This window comes from Macrotis lagotis, chromosome X (assembly GCF_037893015.1).
Source record: "Macrotis lagotis isolate mMagLag1 chromosome X, bilby.v1.9.chrom.fasta, whole genome shotgun sequence".
NCBI classification, from domain to species: domain Eukaryota; kingdom Metazoa; phylum Chordata; class Mammalia; order Peramelemorphia; family Peramelidae; genus Macrotis; species Macrotis lagotis.
Window position 1 is genome coordinate 656,372,340 of NC_133666.1, and position 19,713 is coordinate 656,392,052.

Here is a 19,713-nt window from a genome sequence, read left to right on the forward strand (position 1 = left end):
AAAAATTTTCTAATAAATTACAGCAGCCTGGCCCTGCCCCATGGAGACACCCTCCTCCCTCTCAGCTAGTCCCTGGGGCTCAGACGGGCGGGGGGTACCTCCAAACCCTTGCCAAGTCAAAAAATTCAACAACACAACACTATAGTAACTACCTACTCCTCAATGGTGAAGGTAAAGTGGTCCACCTAGCAGAGTGAGAGGCTAAAGGATAGAGGGCAGATACCGGAGGAAGAGGCCAAAGGAGGGAGGAGGAGGAAGGCTGGAGGGGAGAACCTAGAGAAGGGACTGCAGGGCTGTTGGACCAAGAGCGGTGGGAGGTCAAAAGAATGGAAGCTTCTGGGGACAGGGATAGATGTTTATCAAACGTTTCTAACGTCTCTATAATTTTGATAGGGGGACAGTCTGGATATTGGCTAGAGGGGAGATTTTAGACCTGGGAAGACCTTACTGGTTGTGACCGCTCAACCTCAGTTTCCCCATCTGTAAACCTACTTTGATGTTATCCTGAGTATCAAAAAAGATAACATATATAGTATTTAATTGTGAGTGCTTCAAGAAGAGGAACTGTTTTTGCCTTTATCTTTTCCCTAGTGGTTACTGTATTATCTGGGACACAGTAGGCGCTTCATAAAAGGTTACTGGCTGCAATGATTTCCAAGTGTTCTGCAAGCAGCACAATTCTATATAACTGCTGTTATCTTTGCAGCACCTGGCCTGGTATCTGGCCAGAGTCAGAGATCACAACTGCCTGGTGATGGGCTAATTGGCCTCTGCCGTCTGGAGCTACCTCAGCTTGGGGGCGGTGGTCTTGGCTCCATCTCCCAAGTTTTTCCCTTCCACAGACTGAATGAATGGGCACCAGTGTTTTTCCCAGCAGTGATTCCAGGTCCCACACCTGTCTGGGGGTGGGCAGGGGCCAGGGCTGGGATGATCTAAACTTCCTGCCCAAGCCACTGCATGGGTGCCCCCTGGCCTCCTCCCTTCATGCCTCTGGTTGCTGGGAGGATGGAGCCTCCCATCCTCCTCACCTCTGCTGGGATGGAGCCTCCCATCCTCCCTTCCTCTGCTGGGATGGAGCCTCCCATCCTCCTCACCTCTGCTGGGATGGAGCCTCCCATCCTCCCTTCCTCTGCTGGGATGGAGCCTCCCATCCTCCTCACCTCTGCTGGGATGGAGCCTCCCATCCTCCTCGCCTCTGCTGGGATGGAGCCTCCCATCCTCCTCGCCTCTGCTGGGATGGAGCCTCCCATCCTCCTCGCCTCTGCTGGGATGGAGCCTCCCATCCTCCTCGCCTCTGCTGGGATGGAGCCTCCCATCCTCCTCACCTCTGCTGGGATGGAGCCTCCCATCCTCCCTTCCTCTGCTGGGATGGAGCCTCCCATCCTCCTCACCTCTGCTGGGATGGAGCCTCCCATCCTCCTCACCTCTGCTGGGATGGAGGCTCCCATCCTCCCTTCCTCTGCTGGGATGGAGCCTCCCATCCTCCCTTCCTCTGCTGGGATGGAGCCTCCCATCCTCCCTTCCTCTGCTGGGATGGAGCCTCCCATCTTCCTCGCCTCTGCTGGGATGGAGCCTCCCATCCTCCCTTCCTCTGCTGGGATGGAGCCTCCCATCCTCCTCGCCTCTGCTGGGATGGAGCCTCCCATCCTCCTCGCCTCTGCTGGGATGGAGCCTCCCATCCTCCTCGCCTCTGCTGGGATGGAGCCTCCCATCCTCCTCGCCTCTGCTGGGATGGAGCCTCCCATCCTCCTCGCCTCTGCTGGGATGGAGCCTCCCATCCTCCTCGGCTCTGCGTGGGTTGTTTACAAAGCCCCATTCAAGGCTCCACACATGGAGAGAGAATTTTCCCCATCACACTCCCTGTCAGACTGTCAGCCAGAATCCCACTTTAATCTGCCAGAAGCACTTTTCTGCTGACATTTTTAATAAATACTTTCAGCTTTTAAACACATTTGTGGGGGCCATTTCCACATCTCCCTCTCCTCCCTCCCTCTCAAGAGGGGGCCCTGAGAGCTCTAATAGCAAATACATCAGGCCGGGCCAAAGCCTCCCCCCCCACCCCAGGCCCCGGTCCCGCCCCGCTCCTCCCTTCCCAGGCGGGCCACAGCATCCTGAGCGAGGTGGTGTTTTCAATTTGAAAGCTAAATTAACTGTCCAATTGGATTTGGCTGCTGCGAGCCAGTTCCTGTGACAGGTTTTAGTTATGAAGCATATTTCACATTAATAGAACTCAACATGAAAACCTCGCGCCCGGGGATTGCTGCGGCTCGCCATTGAAATGTTAAATTTAATATTTCAGACATGCTCGTGCCAGGGTTTGATTATTGTTCTCCATTTAAATCCCTCCTAACGGGAAAGGGCCTAATTAGTAAAAAATCATGTTTTAATGAAGGCAAAATGCTAATTGCTAACACACAAAAAAAGCCTGCATATAGAATTAGCTGGCGGCCCTGCCGGTGACTTCTCCAGGACTCCAGGCACACTCCCCTGGTGCCTGGTCTCTTGTTCCTTGGGCTGGTGTACTGCTATGCCACCCTCAGCCCTAAAACAGAGAGGGGCCAGGGTATGGGGGGCGGTGGGGGTGGCAGTGGTGAAGCATCTTTCTGTAAGTTCTCAATAGCCCGTTCTGCGCTATCCCAGGAGCCACTCACTGATGAGCGCTCAGTGGCCCAGGAGCCAGCCAGACTGCCTGGTGCTGGCCAGGAGGGGCCGGGGTGGGAGGGACTTACATCACTGAGCTGGTCCCGGGAGCTGCTCCACTGGGAGCTGGTGGCTTCGCGAACACTGTCTTCTTCACTGTTCCTGCTGCCACTCTTGTTTGAAGGGACCTTCATCTGGAGGACAAGGAGGAGAAGATGTCAGAGCTACAGCCTCACCTTCCAGCCCCTTACCCTTGTCTTCAACCCCAAGAGAGAATTTCTGTGCATGTGTACAGAGTAGGTCAGAAGCCTATGGGGAAGAGGAGGTTAACCCTTTAAGGGCACTCCAATCAAAGGATTGTCTGCCTACTCATCAATATAGGTTTTTGATGCAGAATGTGACCTTTGTTTTGGGACCTGAGCAGTAAGCATATTGAATTGCTCAAGACTAGAAGAAAGGGAAAAGGTTAGGGAAGGAAACACTGGAAAATGACAGTGATTCTTACCACTGCTTCCTCCCCTTTCCATCATTAATTTTTTTCAAAGTATAGAAGTTTCTCTGAGGAATTTCCAAGCAAGAAAACTTCCTCTATAGCTTCTCTTAATAGTTTTATAGAGATGCTTTGAGCAGAGATGTCAAACTCAAGACTCACAAGATTTCTGAACTGAGTTAAAAGAGATTAACAATAAAAATATAATACAACAGATATTGGGAATTTGTGGTTTTCTGAGTCATTGTGCAGCCCCCAGGGATCTGTTTTAATTTGGGTTGAAGGACCTGGTCTAGAACACTTGAGTAACTCCCCAGGATCACAAAAGCTCCCTTCCCTCCACCCTCCTCCAAAAAAAAGAGTCAACACGATCATTCCCCAAATTGCCTCCCAGCCACCAAACACCAGGCGGATGGACCCTCAAGTCTATTCCAGAAGATGCTGAAGGCCTCCCCTAAGCTGAGTCCATCACTAATAGTTCCCACATAGGAAAGCTGTCATTATTTTGTGATTTTTCTTCACATCTTACAGTCATTTTGATGCAGGATGCAGATCCATCTTATGGACACCTTTTAAAGTTCTTTCATTTCACACCAGGGGCTAACAAGTATGTGGTAATTTGATAGCAGTGACTGGGCAACTTAGGTATCTCTAGCTAGGTGGTCCACAGGGAACAATGAGGGAGGGGTTTCCCATGGACCTCCTCCTAAGGAAAGGATATATATATATATAAATGTATATATATATATATATATATATATATATACACAAACACACATACACACACACGCACATACACATATACGTACATACATATACACATATATATACATACATACATATACATATACATACATATGCTCCCAGCCTAAATCTCCTAAGCAGATTTTTTTGATGTCTTTGTTTTTTTTCCCTTAGAACATGGAATTTCAAACCTGGAAGGGCCCTTAGAACAAAAAATATTAGCTGTATAGAAAATGCCATCTCCATCCAGAGAAAAAACCATGGCCTCTGAATGAAGAGCAAAGCACACTATGTTCACTTTTTTAAAATTTCTTTTCTCCCATGGTTTTTACTTTTCCCCTTTATTCAAATTCTTCTTTCACAACATGACTAAAAATATGGAAAAATGTTAAAGATGACTGTACTGTAACTGTACAACCTGTATCAGATTGCTCACTGCCCTGGGGAGAGGGGTGGGAAGGGAGGGTGGTAGGAAAATGTAGAACTCAAAACCTTGCAAAAGGATGAAATGTTGAAAGTTATCTTTATATGTAATTGGAAAAAAAATCAATGAGAAAAAAACAAAAAGAACAATGTCACATTTGGGAAGGGACCTTAGCAATCCATTTCTCACCTGACTCAGGCAAAGGTAGTGATGGCGCCAGAGGATCCACCATCCACCTGCCAAATAGTGTTCATCTACTCAGTATAAGCCCTCAACAGTGCCACCAAGTCACACTGCTTTAATACATAAGCAATTATTCTCAATGGAGGCAAAGCAGGTCAGGGGATTAATGAATGGACCAAGGAGCTGAGCCCTGAGATCCCCTGCCTGAGAGATCAATTCCCCAAGGCCTCAGTTTCTATGGGCATAGAAGGTTTCCTGGCCTCCCTCTTGGGCTTGGGTCATTCTCATTTCACTCCACCATACCACACCATCTGGGGAATGGCCTGGGCCTGAGAGGGAGAGGTTACCTATGTCCAGTCCCAAGTCTGGGGCCCTGGAGGGATTCTCTGGGCCCATCCTGGGTCACAGCTCTATCCTGCAAGGCCCATGACCAAGTTTCTAGGATGAAGCTGCCCCCCTTTGATTCTCAGTCGGTACTCTGTACTGCCATTTATTTCAACACAATTCCCACTGTGGTTGCAGTCTACCTTTACAGGCTGAAGACCTGAGGTTCCTGATCCACGACGTTCTAACTCCCTTTGCGCAGGGGGTGCCTCCTATTCCTGGGATGCCCCTCTCTCCTCACCTCTGGCTTCTCTCAAGAATAAGGCTAGGCCTGGTTTGCTTCTCTCTGTTCCTTGAAAGCCCTGAATGTGGTAGATGCTTAATAAAAGCTATTTGAACAAATGAATGAGTCTCTAGGAATCCAACTCTGTTACTGGCAACAGTGATGGAGGCTGGAGCCCCTCGTTTGGCTCCTCACTCTGCCCCTCACTTGTTAGGGGACCAGGGAAGTTCATGGCTTACTGAACCTCCACATCATCATTTGGCTAAAAAAATGGGGAAAATACCACCTGCTTTGCCCACCTCACGGGGGTGCTGAGGTGAGACTGAAGTACCAAGTCAGTGCAAAGTGTTTTACAGATTAAAATGTGTGCCAGAGTAGGTGGCATCATTGCTGGCACCTGGAGCATCTTCACCATGCTCTGGTGAAGTCTTCACTGCTAGAATCATGCTCTCATGGCACCACCTACATGGGACACAACAAACCACGACCACATGGGGGAATGGGAAAGCCTGGTCGAATCAGAAGACCTGGGTTTCATTGATTCAGAGGTAGATTTGTTTGCTTGGTCCTAGAGATCAGAACTGGATCAATGGGTTGGAGTGTAATGGAGAGGAGAATCTGGGCTTAGGAAAAGCTTCCTCATTTCATCAGAATTTAGAGAATAGAATGCTGGACATCTGAATTCAAATCCTGTATATAACTCTAGACAACCAGCTTTAACCTCTCTCAGCCTCAGTTTCCTCATCTGTAAAGTGGGGATATTAACTGTACCTGTCTTCCTGTACCTATCAAATGAGATACTGCCTGCAAAAAATGTTCATTAGAGATAGAAATATAATTATTTTATTATTATGTTGTCCTAGAGTGAAATGAGACATTTTGGGAAGTGATAGGGAAGTCTTTGAGGATCACCTGTGTGATTATGGTTGAGGCACTTAACCTCAATTAACTCCATTTCCTCAACTGTAAAATGAAGGGGGCTGAACCTCAAAGGTCTCTTCTAAGCTATAAACCCATAATCTTCAAGAGAATTCTTGTTCAGGTATGGATTGAACTAGGTGCTTGCTGTCCTTCCTGCTATGGTGCACAACCCAAGGTGGGGTACAATGAAAAACCACAAAGAGGCAGCCAGATCCTCTGGTCCACTGTCAACATCTCAAGCCACCCATAGTCTCAGGTAAGGTCCTGGCTCCAGAGACAGAAGGACTCTGAGAAGGAAAAAGGCAAAGGGAGAGAACGGTTCCCTGAGCAGAGAGAGCTGAGATACTCCCGGAGCCCCAGAAACCTCCTGGCAGTCCTGGCCCTTGGTCATTACTAATAAACACACTTCGATTTATCAAGAACTCCAGTCTGAGTGGGTAGGGAGTGGAGCCCAGGGGCCAGGGGAGACAAATTCTTTTCTTAAGCTGTTTTGAAAGGTGCTGAGCTCTGGGGCGACCCTCACCCCCATTAACCCAACAAAGCACAGTGCCTCCTCCGGGGAGGCCCCTGGGCTCCGGCGGCAGCAGTCTCAGCCAGCACGATGGGTTTGTTCATTATCTCGAACACACACACAGGAGCACAGGCCAAATTGAATCATCTGCCTTCATTTTCCACGAGCTCCGAAGCTACAGCTGCTATGGCAGGCAGGGTGGGGAGTGCAATTTTCGGGGGCCATTTTCCTAGACCCAGCTCTTAAAAACATAGCTAGCTCTGATCACATGGTTAAGAAACATTCATCATTAAAATTATTTCTTTGAGGAGGGGGTGGCTGGCAGGAGGGACCGATGTTCTCTTAGGAGCCCAGATACAGTCAGAACCTAAGAAATGTGTAATCGGCATTCATTTGAGCTCATGGGACTAGTCCAGACTAACTGGCTCAACCTTCTCATGACAGATGAAGCAACTGAGGCACAGAGAGATGAAATGACCTGCCTTGTACTTTGAGTTGGGAAGAATGCCAGGATGAGGACTTGAAGCTGAAAAACCACAGGTTCATAGGATTTACTGCAGGAGGGGAACTTGTCTAATAATTCCTTCACTTTTTTTAAAATTTAAGGCAAGTGGGGTTAAGTGACTTGCCCAAGGTCACACAGCTAGGCAATTATTAAGTGTCTGAGGATGGATTTGAACCCAGGTCCTGCTGACTCCAAGGCCGGTGCTCTATCCACTGTACCACCTAGCTGCCCCCCCCCATTTTTAAAGATGAAGAAACCAAGGACATGTGGGTGAAGCGATTTGCCCAAGGTCACATAGGCAGCATTTGCTCTACTGTCTGCCTCCCTGAATGGAGCCACATGGGCCTAAATCTAGAAAGGGCTAGTAGGGGTTGACAGAAGGGTTTGTATTCTGAGGACTTGGGAATAAATCTCCTTTTCTGGAAAAATTCCCCCTCCTCCCCCCCATAAGTCCTGAGCTTCTAGGCACTTAGCACTGGGGAGAAGAGGAAACTTAGAATTTACTGATTCAATGGGGTCTACTCTGACCTGATGATGGCCTGTCCTCACCAGGCCTAACCTTAGGTCTGCCATGATACTCTGCCTGAGGTATTACAGCCTGACCTGGCTCTGCCCCAGCCACACCAGAATCAAGAGAGCCAACCCACAACACAAAGAGATTGGAGCAAAGAATCTAAGATGAAACCGTGGGCAAAAAAAGTTTGGGGGAGAGAGGAAGATGAGCTTAGGAGAAAAGCTGGCATGGTGAGCCTAGATGGCAGGGCAGTGAGGATGGAGCAGAGGGGCTGGGACAATGAGCTTAATCTGCATTAATTTCACTCAGGGAAGATAAGCAGAGAATTCTGTTACTGAGAGGGGTGGGGGGAGGTTGAAAAAGGCCTTTGGTTGGAAAAGAAAAGAGGGGACTAGATGGCACAGTGGAAGAATCCTGGACTTTGGGTCAGTAAGAACTGAGTTCAAATCCTCACTCCAGCACTAACTTAGCTCGGTGACCACTGACGACATTTAATCTCAAGGTACCTGAGTTTCCCTGTCTGTCCGTAAAATGGGTACTAGCACGTACCTCTTAGGGTGCTTGTGAAGATTAAATGTGACGTAAGGCGCCTTGCAAATGCTAGTTCTTGTTATTATTTATTATTAGGTGGGGAAGTCAATCCAGAGAAGGAAGAACGGAAGGAGGGATAGGAATACAAAGTTAGAAAAATGACTGGTGAAGGGGAAAGCAGCCCAGAGAGGGATGGTACATCGGGGCTGACAAAGAGGCCCTAGCATCGACTCATCACCTCCAGTGACTCAAGATCTGAAATTATAAGCATCTGTTTCCAGAACAAGGGGGCATCCTGCCACCTCACTGCCTCTGGTTTTGCTGAAGACCAGACAAATGTTTTTCCTTTAAAAATGTACTCCCTTTAAGCCTGAAAACGCCCATGTATCAAAACAAGGCCGAACTGAGCTAAACATGTTACTTGGGAGTTTTCCCTTGGAAATCCAACCCTTCACACACTCTAACAGGATTTATCTATCCCAAGCAGGCCTCATAATGAGATCAGCCGGGACAGATCTCCGGCTTGTTTGTAGATTTTATACTTGCTCTAACTTGGCAGTCTAGAGACCACGTATTCCCCAGGCCCCTTCTGAAATCACTTCACACACTGCAATTCGATTTTCTTTGCTTGGCCTCTTCCACAATCTTTTTTTTTTTTCATCCCTGATTCATTTTACTGAGTTTTAGAGTGGAAGGAAAGAAGCTTGCTGTGAGTGGGGATTTGTGGATTGACAGAGGGTCAAGGTGTGAAGCCCTTTGTCTCTGGTCCAGGACCAGAAAGGCCCTGCTCACAACAACCAGCTAGTCAGTTCAGTGGTGCTGGCAGACGTGCCCTGGTCATTGTTTGCTCCTTTACCAGACTTGTGCACCCCAAGATTCTTGATCAAGGGAATTCTCATTTTCAGAACCGAACCCCAAATCCATCCCTTGCAATGCAGCTCAGACAATGGATGTGGCTTGGAGATGGCGATGGACTGTTCAAGGTGGAGGATCTCGGAGATTTGAATCTCGGCTTTGCTGTGACCATGGGCAAGTAAGTCATCTAACCTTCAAGGACTCCATTTTCTTACCCATAAAAAGACATAGGTGGATTAGGTGAACTCTCAAGTTCCCTTTCTAGTTTTCAGTCTAAGTTCTATGATGCTATGATAGTCATCTTAAAAGCCAACATCTAGAGGATAAAATACAAAGGTGTCCAAGTTTTCTTCCCAAGCCGGGCCTCAACCTCTCTTCCCAGACTTCTCTCTCATTTGTTTTGTCTATGGTTCTCTCAATCTCCTTCATAGAATATTAATATCTAGAGGACAGTTTCTACTTAATATTTTCTCAGTATCCACAGTCCCTAACATAGTATCTAGTTTAGCTAAATGCTCATCAAATTAATAACCTTACTGTGCACCATATCATGTTTCCAATACTGCAGATTCATAAGCAAGATACCATTTTCGACTCCGCACTCTATTTCATCCCCTCCATCCAGTCTGTTGTCAAAACCAACTAATTTTAACCTTCCCAATAGCTCTCATATATATCCCCATTTCTCCTGACGTTGATGCCACCCTGGTATAGACCCATCACCTCATTCCTAGACTATTACAATAGACAGCTCATGAGGCTACTTACCACTAGTCTTTCCCTACTCCAAATATACTCTCCATACACTGTTTTTACCCTTCTTTCCCTTCTTTCTGTATCTTTGTTCACAGGGGCACCATATATCAAATGTCCCCATCTGTTGAAATTGTTCTTTCTATTCAAAGACCAACTTAGGGGAAACCTCCTCCAAGAAGTCTTCTCTGAACTCAATATGCTAGGTCTATTGAGATAAATCTAATAAGGTGAAATTAAATATCATGTCTTACACCTGGTAAATTTTTTTTAACCAAATATACTATTGGGGTTATGGGGTTACATGTTAATTCAAGTGAAAAAAAAGGACTGGGAAGATTTTTAGCACACTACAAACTTGATACTTGTCAAAAGGGTGTTATAGTAGCAAAGAAATGCCATCTTAGGATGACCCTGGAAGGCAGGAGCTGCCTTCCCCTTTTCATTTTTGTATCCCTCAGTACTTGGCTGAGTGATTGCCACATCATTGAATGCTTAGGCTTTGCATTCATTTATTATTGTATAAGTTGGTTATGAAGGACATTAAAGAGTTTTCACTCAAGAATCAGAAAGGAGGGGATGGCTAGGTGGTGCAGTGGATAGAGCACCGGCCCTGGAGTCAGGAGGACATGACTTCAAATCCAGCCTCAGACACTTAATTACCTAGCTGTGTGGCCTTGGGCAAGCCACTTAACCCCATTGCCTTCCAAAAAAAAAAATAAGAAGGGAAATAAATTTACAAACAGCTTGGGAAGAGTTCAACTCTAGTTAGATCACTGAAACAAGAAAGAATAACAACGTCCACTGTCTAAATAACAGGTTATTTAAACTGGGGTAACTCGGAACACATTTTCTTCACCAAAGTTGCTATATTTGTTCTCTAACTCTAGGATTTTGCATGAGGAAGTAGAAATTCAGGTCACAAAAGGAAAGATGGGATTAATGGCTGGATCAGACCCAATTAAATAGAAAGGGAGAGGTGGGAAGAGGGTGATCAGGAGACTTGAAAGAGGGGCTGATACCAATCACTTTGGAGAGAAAAATAAAAAACCAAAATCCTTGGCATGTATAACAACCAAAAAAAAAAAAAAAAAACCCAACCCTGAGAAAACACAGCTAATGACAAACTTCCAGATCAACTTTCACTCCTTGACAGAATCTTTATAACAATATCTACGTGGGCAATTGGGACTAGTTTGATGAAGTTTGAGAACTGAACAGGCTGGCATTCACAAGGACTGCACAGCTAACTACATCTTTATGGTTGCCCAAATAACTGATAGGAGTATGGGATAAAAAAATCCCACTGTGCTTATTATGTGTTGGCTATAAAATAGCTTTGATTTGGTACAGCAAAACAGAACATTACAAGCTCTATAACACATCTGTGTCAAAGTTATAAAGGCAACATGTCTGTCAAAAATTTTCTAAGGAGTGAAAGAAAACTTGGGTTTAAATTCTCCAACTTACTAGCTATGTGACCTTGGACAAGTCATAACTTTCTGCGGTTTCACTTTCCTTATTTATAAAATGGCATTAATAGCACCTACCCCACAGGGTTGTAGTGAGTACCAAATGAGTAAAAAGACCTCTGCAAACCTAAGAACAGAACATAAATAACAGCTATTATTATATTTCATTCCAAGGAAATAAGATAGGTAAAGGCACAGATTATGGTGGATACTAGACATCATTATCATCATCACCACTCAAAAAATGAAGCAACAAGGATAAGCTTGTTTGATGACTTTCTGCTTATAAATCTCAAAGCATAAAATGGCATGATAGCTATCATGGAAAGCAGCCAGTGCAGAGACAAATGAAAGAATAGAGATCCTACAGACAACATCCTTTTTAATGGATGAAAGTGTATTAACTACATCAAGTCCCAGAATGCTACAGAATCCATCCAATCATTCATACAGGAAAAATCAAGTGGATGAAAAATATTTATTGTTCCAAATAGGGTTTATGGTTGGGTGGCCAACCCATAGAGCAAATTCACTGGTATAGAGGGTAAGTGGACAACAAAAAAAAACAGCTCAGAATTAAACAGGAGAGTGGGCTGGCATGACTTTGGCAAATGGCTTGGTATATGTAACAATGTGATGCTTCTCTTTAGGACAAAGGTCCATCTCTTCTACATCAATAATCTTTTAGTTATACAGTAGGGCAATGAGTTAAGTAATAGTTTCTGAGGTCCAGAGACAACTGAAAGGCAATAATTAAGGGCATGATAGGTGTGAGTAAGGGTAACATTTTTGTTAAAACTGTACAAAGATGATACAGATGATGTCTTTGGAGAGGTGGCAGTCAGACTGAAAGAAGTGATAGATGGATCATGTTCCAAGAGAAAGGGAAGACAGCTAGTAAGTATGCTTAAGGAAGAGTCAGGAAAGCCCAGAGCTTTGAGTTGAACTTCCACGGGAGAATTTCAAGGAAAGGAAGTAGGAAAATGAATGTAGTCTGTGCCATTGCCTATGTCTGCAGTTATGGATGTAAAGCACAATGTGTCTCATGCTAAGATTTAGATCAAATGTCCCTTCAACAGGAAACTTTCGGGGCAGCTAGGTGGCACAGTGGATAGAGCACCAGCCCTGGAGTCAGGAGGACCTGAGTTCAAGTCCAGCCTCAGACACTTAATAATTACCTAAGCTGTGTAGCCTTGGGCAAGTCACTTAACCCCACTACTTTGCAAAAACCTAAAAAAAAAAAAAAGGAAATTTTTTTCTGCTCTCCCACAACTGTTAAGGTCTTTGCTCTAAAAATAACTTTTTAACAATTCCGTATATAATACGTATATTTCTATTTATATGTTGCCTCTCCCATTAGAATGAGAGCTCTTTATTTCTTTGTATTAGTAACCCACGTGGGGTTTTCTTGGCAAAGACACTAGAATGGTCGGCCAATTCCTTCTCCAGCTCATCTGATAGATGAGGAAACTGAGGCAAACAAGGTTAAGTGACTTGCTCAAGGTCATGGAGTTATTGTCTGTGATGAGATCTGAACCAAGGTCTTCCTGACTCCAGGACCAATACTCTGTCCACTGAAGCACCCAGTTGCCCTCACACAGAAATAGCTTAATAAATGCCATGTGAATGATGGAGAAGAACAAGGTAGGAGTCCAGGCATTTTGTTGTAGACAGTTCTGGTCTCTGTTCCCATGACAAGGAGACACAATTCTTTTGACTGTAGACAAACAAATGGTTTGGGACAGCTAGATAGAAAAGTAAATAGACTTAGGGGCCTAGAATCAGGAAATCCTGAGTTCAAATGTGGCCTGAGACATGTACTAGCTTTGTGACCCTGGGAAAAGTTACTTAAACTTGTTTGTCTCAGTTTTCCTCGATTGTAAAACCAGGATGATAATAGCACCTATCTCCCAGGTCTGTTGTGAGGATCAAAGGAGATAATATTTGTCAAGTGCTTACACAGTGCCTAGACAAATTTATTGTTACAAAGCTCTCTTGACAAGGAAAGGAAGCTGAAGGGGAAATGCTGATGAAGATTATAACCCTCTTCAGAATGACTGTGTAAAGTGAGCAGATTCAGGAAAGTTCAACCACTCCTAAAAAGAAGTTGGATTAAATGACTCACATTCTTGTCACCTAGATCGGTCCTTAGAGCATGAGGATAGCCCATTCACAGCTCTAGGGCTCAGATGTGAGGGGATCACAAGTAACGGAAAAGGGATGAAAAGTCCTTGGTGAGTTGGTCCTCCCGGAAATGTCAATGACCTGACTGCCAACCCAGCATTCCTGTTCCTCTAGAATGTTCCATGTACTTTGGGATCTCCCAATCTCTACCCTCATACTCAACATCTGTTCTACCCAGAATGTTTTCTCTCCTCCACCCTCGACTTTGAGCTAAAATAATGGAAAGGATAGCACACATTTATTTTATACTTTGAGGTTTTCAATGAAGGCATGGTATACAAATTACCTTATTTGAGCTCAAAATAACTTCTGTAGTTGGGTAGGACAGATATTATCACTGCCCCCTTCCCCCGCTCACTTTACAGAGAAGAAAACTGAGGCTCAGAGAGAGGTTAGATGACTTTTTCACAATCACAATGCTGAAGTGTTGAAGTTGGATTTGGATCTGGGGGCTTCTGGGATCCAAATTCACCGGACAGCACTGCTTCCCCATCAATGTTGATTCCAAAGTGTATTTTTGTTTGGATGGGACACTGAGGTTACCCTTTGGAATTCATGTAGGATGGGGATGGTATGTTGAGAAAGCCAAATGACTTTTTCTCTGACTTCTATCTGGAGTTAGATCAGACCTCATATTATCGCCATAGTTAGCTAGCCCTCTATAATAAAAGGACAACTTGAGTTCAAATTCTCTTTGTGACATTCAGATATGCCCCTTTTCTCCACCTGGGATTAGATAGATGAATGAATGAATGAATGCAGACTTACTAAATTCCTTCTATGTGGTTAAATACTGGGTTAAGTCTCAGGATACAGAGTTCAACACTCAGAGACAACCATGGGGAAGTGGTGACCATCCCTTACAGTTCCGTATTTATGATACATCTTTTAGCCTAGCTGCAATGCTGCCTCCTTGGCCAAGTCATCTCACCTTCCTGGGCCTCAGTTTCCTCAAATGTAAAATGAGGGAGTTGGACTGGATGATCTCTAAGGTCCCTCTCAGGTCTGAGTCTCGGATTCTAAACTTCAAATTCAGGTCCCTTTTTACTGTATCAGGCAGGGAGGTGTTTCTACCTGAGCCAGACCCAGGCTCTACACCTCTCAGACACATGTCCCCACAGGAGGAGGTTAAATTGTTCTTAACTCGAAGGCTTGTCTCAGAGGTCCACAGGCCCCGAGATGGGGCTTGGCCTCGGTCTGCTGTCTGGGCTCAGACAAAGCCAACGGCGGCAGGGCTTGCAGGGGGACACAGCCACTGCCGCTGCTGCCACAAGAGCGCACAGCCGGCCAGATGTGCGCACACACGCCTGCCCGGGCCCTCTGGAAGGAGGCCCTGCTGGGGGCCAGATGTTTCGGTCTTGGCCAGAAGAGAATCCGGTTGCATCAAGCTAAGAACGTTTCTTCTGATCTGTCAGAGCCTGTGGTGAGCGAATGGGAGAAGCAGAGCTTGGGTTTGAAATACAAGCTGGCTATCCGCGGGGGATTCCGGCACCATCTGGTCTCCTCATCAGTTCCCTCCTCCCCTCCTTCATTCTGGTTTATGCTTGCAGAGTCAACCAGTCTAAGCAGACCAGACCGCAGGAACGGGAATGGAGGAAAGGGACGGGGAGGAAAAGGGGAAAGGAAGGTGAAGGAGATGCGGATGGGGAAGGGCAAAGGGGAAAAAAATCAGTCAATAACCTGGGTTGCATATAAGCATGGCTATAATGGTGCTAAGGGATACAAAGAAAGATAAAAGGCAGGCCCTACCCTCAAGAAGCTCACAGTCCAAATGGGGGAGGGATTTTACAAAAAAAAAACACAAAAACAACCCAACAACTCTGAACAAATAAGCTAAAGACAGGATAAATCAGAGATAACTGACAAGAGGAAAGGCACGAGCATTAAGGGGAATTGGGAAGGGCTTACTGTAGGGGTTGCCATTTTATCTGGGTTTGGAAAAGAAGTTAGGAAAAATTGTGTGTGAGAAGCAGATAGCAAGGGACCAGGGTCACTGGACCAAGAGGAGCAAGGCATAAGAAGGCTAGAATTGAAAGAGCAGAAGGTGATGGAAGAGAAAGGGAAAAAAAGAAAGGAAGGAGAAGAAAGATCAAGAAGGCAATTTCAGATTGACTTCCTGTACCTTCCCTTCCAAGGTAACAGAACAGTTGCTTTCAATCCCTTTTCTCATATTTATAGAAACTGAGTGAGCTCCAAATCGTCCCCAGACACATCCTTCCTGAAACTTAGTCTGTCTGTCTCAGGCTCTGAGAATTATGGAGAGATTTGGGGATTTTGCCGAATATAATAGTTTCTATCCCAATCTTCTTGAGACACAAGCATATTCACTCCCAGATACCATTCCCATACATACACACAATGCCATAAAGTCACAGGTGAGTTTAGTCATATATAAGAACAAACTCCTCGAAAGATTTATCTACTGTATGAAAGAATAATAACAATAATGATGATGATGTTGCTGCTAACACACACACACACACACACACACACACACATATATATGTTATGGGCAGTCAGGTGGCACAGCAGATAATGCCCTGGGATGGCAGTCAGGAAGATGACCTAAGACTCCTACTGTGTGAAATCAATTAAGCTCCATTTGTCTCAGTTTCCTTATCTGTAAAAGGGGATAATATAGTATCTCTCCTCCCAAGATTGTTGTGAGGATTATCATAGAGCCTGCACATGGTAAACATTCTATCAATGTGAATTCTTATTCTTTTTTTTTTTTTTTTTAGTTTTTACAAAGCAATGGGGTTAAGTGGCTTGCCCAAGGCCACAGAGTTAGGTAATTATTAAGTGTCCGAGGCCTGGATTTGAACTCATGTCCTCCTGACTCCAGGGCTGGTGTTCTATCCACTGCTCCACCTAGCCTCCCTGTAAATTATTATTCTGATCATTTACTTTGAGATTTGCTAAGGAATTTACAATAATATATTATTTGATCTGCACCACTATCCTGGATGGGAGATAGGTGCTATTATTTACTTTTACAGAAAAGGAAACTAATGCAAGTTGGTGATGAAGTGACTTGCCCAGGGTAACGAAGCTAGCAAGAACCTGAGTCTTCCAGACTCCAGATCCCAAACTGGAGCCACCATGTAAATATTGCTTCCCTAGAAAGAATATAACTTTCTGGTGGATAAGGGGTTGTTGGATTTTTTTTTTTTTAGGAGGAGATGGTCTTTCTATTTCCAGTTCATGAGGCAACAAGCTGCTGTCAAAAGCAGAAAAACCGGAGTCCATCTGTCTACCTCTGACCCATTCTGGCAGCATGATCCTGGAAGTCTCTAAGCTGTAGAGAAGGTACAAGTAACACAGTTTTCATAAAATCTTAGGTTCAGTCCAGATCCCACCTCCAGAGCATCCATCATCAGATGCACTTAATGACAGATATTATCTGAAAAGCTCACCAAGATACAATGACAGATTGGCACAAGTCACACCCAGACAGAAACACACCATAACACACCAGTTTGCAAAATCACAGTCACTGAAATACCCATAAATTTCACACTGTTATATTCAAAGTTACATGCAATGACGGATACACATTTGCAGGGACAGAAGTACACATATTCCCTAAGCCTACTGTGTGATACAATCACAGAGTCAGTCCGACTCAAAAGCTACACGTTAACAAAGCCTAACCCAGTGCTGTAAGCACACTTCACCCATCAAAGACAGAGTCCTCTAGGGATCATATGGTTATAGCCATCTAGGGATCAAGTCAGAGAAATGCTCACTCACCCAGACAGTGACAAAAAGTACCAGAGAAATAGTCACTTAGAAACCACAATAATACGTGCAAATGGAGAACCTGCAGCTGAGAAGCTTGCTCCTATCCCAAATGGATCATTTTATTAAGGAAAGGAATAGCTTTTGTTTAGATGGATGATCCCCCCCCCTTCCTCATGATACCAAGTTGGCCCGTGCTCATCTTCTAGTCTTTGGGCCTTGGAAGGGGGCAAAGAACCAAGGGGTAGGGGATACCCAGAACAGACTGATCATCCTTTGCCATCCTGTTCTTCCAGGGGGCTCCTCTTAGGGGCCTGTGGGGAGGGAGGGGCACTGATGCATCTGGTGAGAGAGCTGGCAGTGGATTCTGCCAACCTTGCCTTCCACCCCCTAGGGCAAAGAAGGCTCTTTCGTCCAGCATTACCTAGCCACAGTGGTTGTTCCAGTTGCTGATATTCTTTCCAGGACTCCTCCCTTCCCCCACCAGCCCTAGCCCCATTTCCTTCTGGATTGATTCAGGGAGCAAAATAAGGCGGCTTGATGAGGATGCTGAATTTTTCATTACAATCTTCCTCCTGAGGTTTGCGTTTAATAATTTGTACGGTATGAAGTTTCACATGGGGGGAACCGTCGCCCCGCCCAGCCTCTCTTGGCGCGGCTTCTGCGCTAATCGTGTGAGCCCAGGGCTAAAGGAGTGGATTTAGGGCATAATTAAAGCTCTATACTCTAATAGTGCTATGTGAAAAGCCCAATTTTATGTTCAAGAAGAAAATGTCACATTTATAAAATCCCATTTCCCCGAGAACAGGCTTTCCAACAGTCCTCAAACCAGCCTCTTTGTTCCTGTGAAGGAGGAAATGAGCAAGAAAAAAAACCAGGCTGGGGAAGGCCTGGGAGCCAGGCCCTGTCTGAAGCTTGCTGCCGCCTGCTCCTTAAGCTGAGCCCCTAGAGAGTCCCCATTCCCTTGCTGGAATCCCTTTGCCCAGCCCAAGGACACCCACCCCGCTCAGGGTACCAATCTCATCAAAATCACTGCCCTCTTGGCCCCACCCATCAAACAGCAAGCAATTATCAATGCACAAGGATTATTTAACAGCTCCAGGTACTGTTCTGGACTCGGTTCCCCACTCCCCAGGAACGTCTGTGACTATTAGCAATCAATGAGAAAAACATTTATTAATGTGCCAGGCTTGTGTTAAGTACTTTATAAATATCTCATTTGACTGAGGAAGGAAGCTGTTACAATTCCCTTTTACTGTTGAGAAAACTGAAGCAGAGTGAGTGACTGATCCAGGGTCACCTAACTAGGGAGTGCCTGAGTCGAGATTGGAGAGATCTAGGGATCCATTTAATGTGACATCCAGCTGCCTCTATCAATCAATCAAATATTTAAGTGCTTACTCTGAATTAGGTACCAGGGGTGTTAGAATAAAGAATGATTCCTATTCCCAAGGAGATGAGAATGTGATATGTGCAAATATATATATATATATATATATATATATATATATATATATATATATATATATATTTCAAAATCTGGCTCCCCAAAGATTACTTGTCTAATAATGGGCAATACAGATGACTTACAAGAAATATTGTGAAGGTGATGCCCTTACTTAAGCTTTGACAACTGATTGGCTGGGGATGTGGTGACACAAAGGAAAGAATCTAGGCTGCATAACAGAAGATGAGTGCTACTCTGAGTAGAAACAGGGAAACACTATGGTGGGATAGGCTTTGGGACACTGGGGCTGGGAAGAGAGCTAGTTCAGTTTCAGATATGATTAATTTGAGACACTCACCAGGACATCCTGGTTGAGATGTCCATCAGGAAACTGGAGGCCCTGGTCTCTTAGGAGTAGAGACCTGGAAACGTAACTGGGAACAATATGTTCCCAAATTCCCAACAAAATGCATATATATCTATATATATGGTTGTGTCAACTTGGGGTGTCCTAGGCAAACATGGGAGCCAGCAAAGCAACAAGGCCCCTGGCCTTCACAGCTCATCCTTCTCACAGTGGGACTCCTTGGTTTGAAGGATGTCACAAAATTGTCCATTTGTAGCTATAAGGGATTTGAGGGATGATCTAGTCTCACACTGTTACAGATGACAAAAAGTACATTTTGAAATGGTTAGGTGAGTTCAAATTCAGCCTTTTTTTGTTTTTGCAAGGCAATAGAGGGTTAAGTGACTTGCCCAAGGTCACACAGCTAAGTAATTATTAAGTAGCTAATGTAGAATTTGAACTCAGGTCCTCCTGACTTACTATCTGTGTGACCTTGGACACACTGTGTGCTCGTTTCCTCCTTATAAAATGAGCTGGAGAAGGAAAGAAATGGCAAACAATTCCATTATATTTGACAAGAAGACCTAATTGGAGGGAGGGAAGAAAGGGGAGGGGAGAGAGGGAGAGTCAATGCACACCTACTATGTAACAAATATTATCTCATTTGATCCTGATAACAAATCTGAAAGGCCCCCATTTTATAGATGAGAAAATAGAGACAGTGAGAAGTACCTTGTCTAGAGTAACACTTCTAATAAAGATGTATAGGTGGATTTGAACTCAGGTCTTTTTGATTTTAAGTCCAGTGTTCTAACCACTGCACCACCTACCTGCTTACAACCACT

The 19,713-nt window shown here is 44.9% G+C and overlaps 1 protein-coding gene across 15 annotated transcripts in view; it reads right to left on the reverse strand.

Moving 5' to 3' along the window:
* The window catches only part of FBRSL1 (fibrosin like 1), a 289,992-nt gene that overhangs the window by 158,301 nt on the left and 111,978 nt on the right, over positions 1–19,713 (reverse strand). For all 15 annotated transcript variants that reach the window (XM_074205181.1, XM_074205178.1, XM_074205190.1 and 12 more), the window contains exon 3: positions 2,730–2,834. In XM_074205181.1, the coding sequence (XP_074061282.1) occupies positions 2,730–2,834 (105 nt within the window). The remainder of the gene's footprint in view (positions 1–2,729; positions 2,835–19,713) is intronic.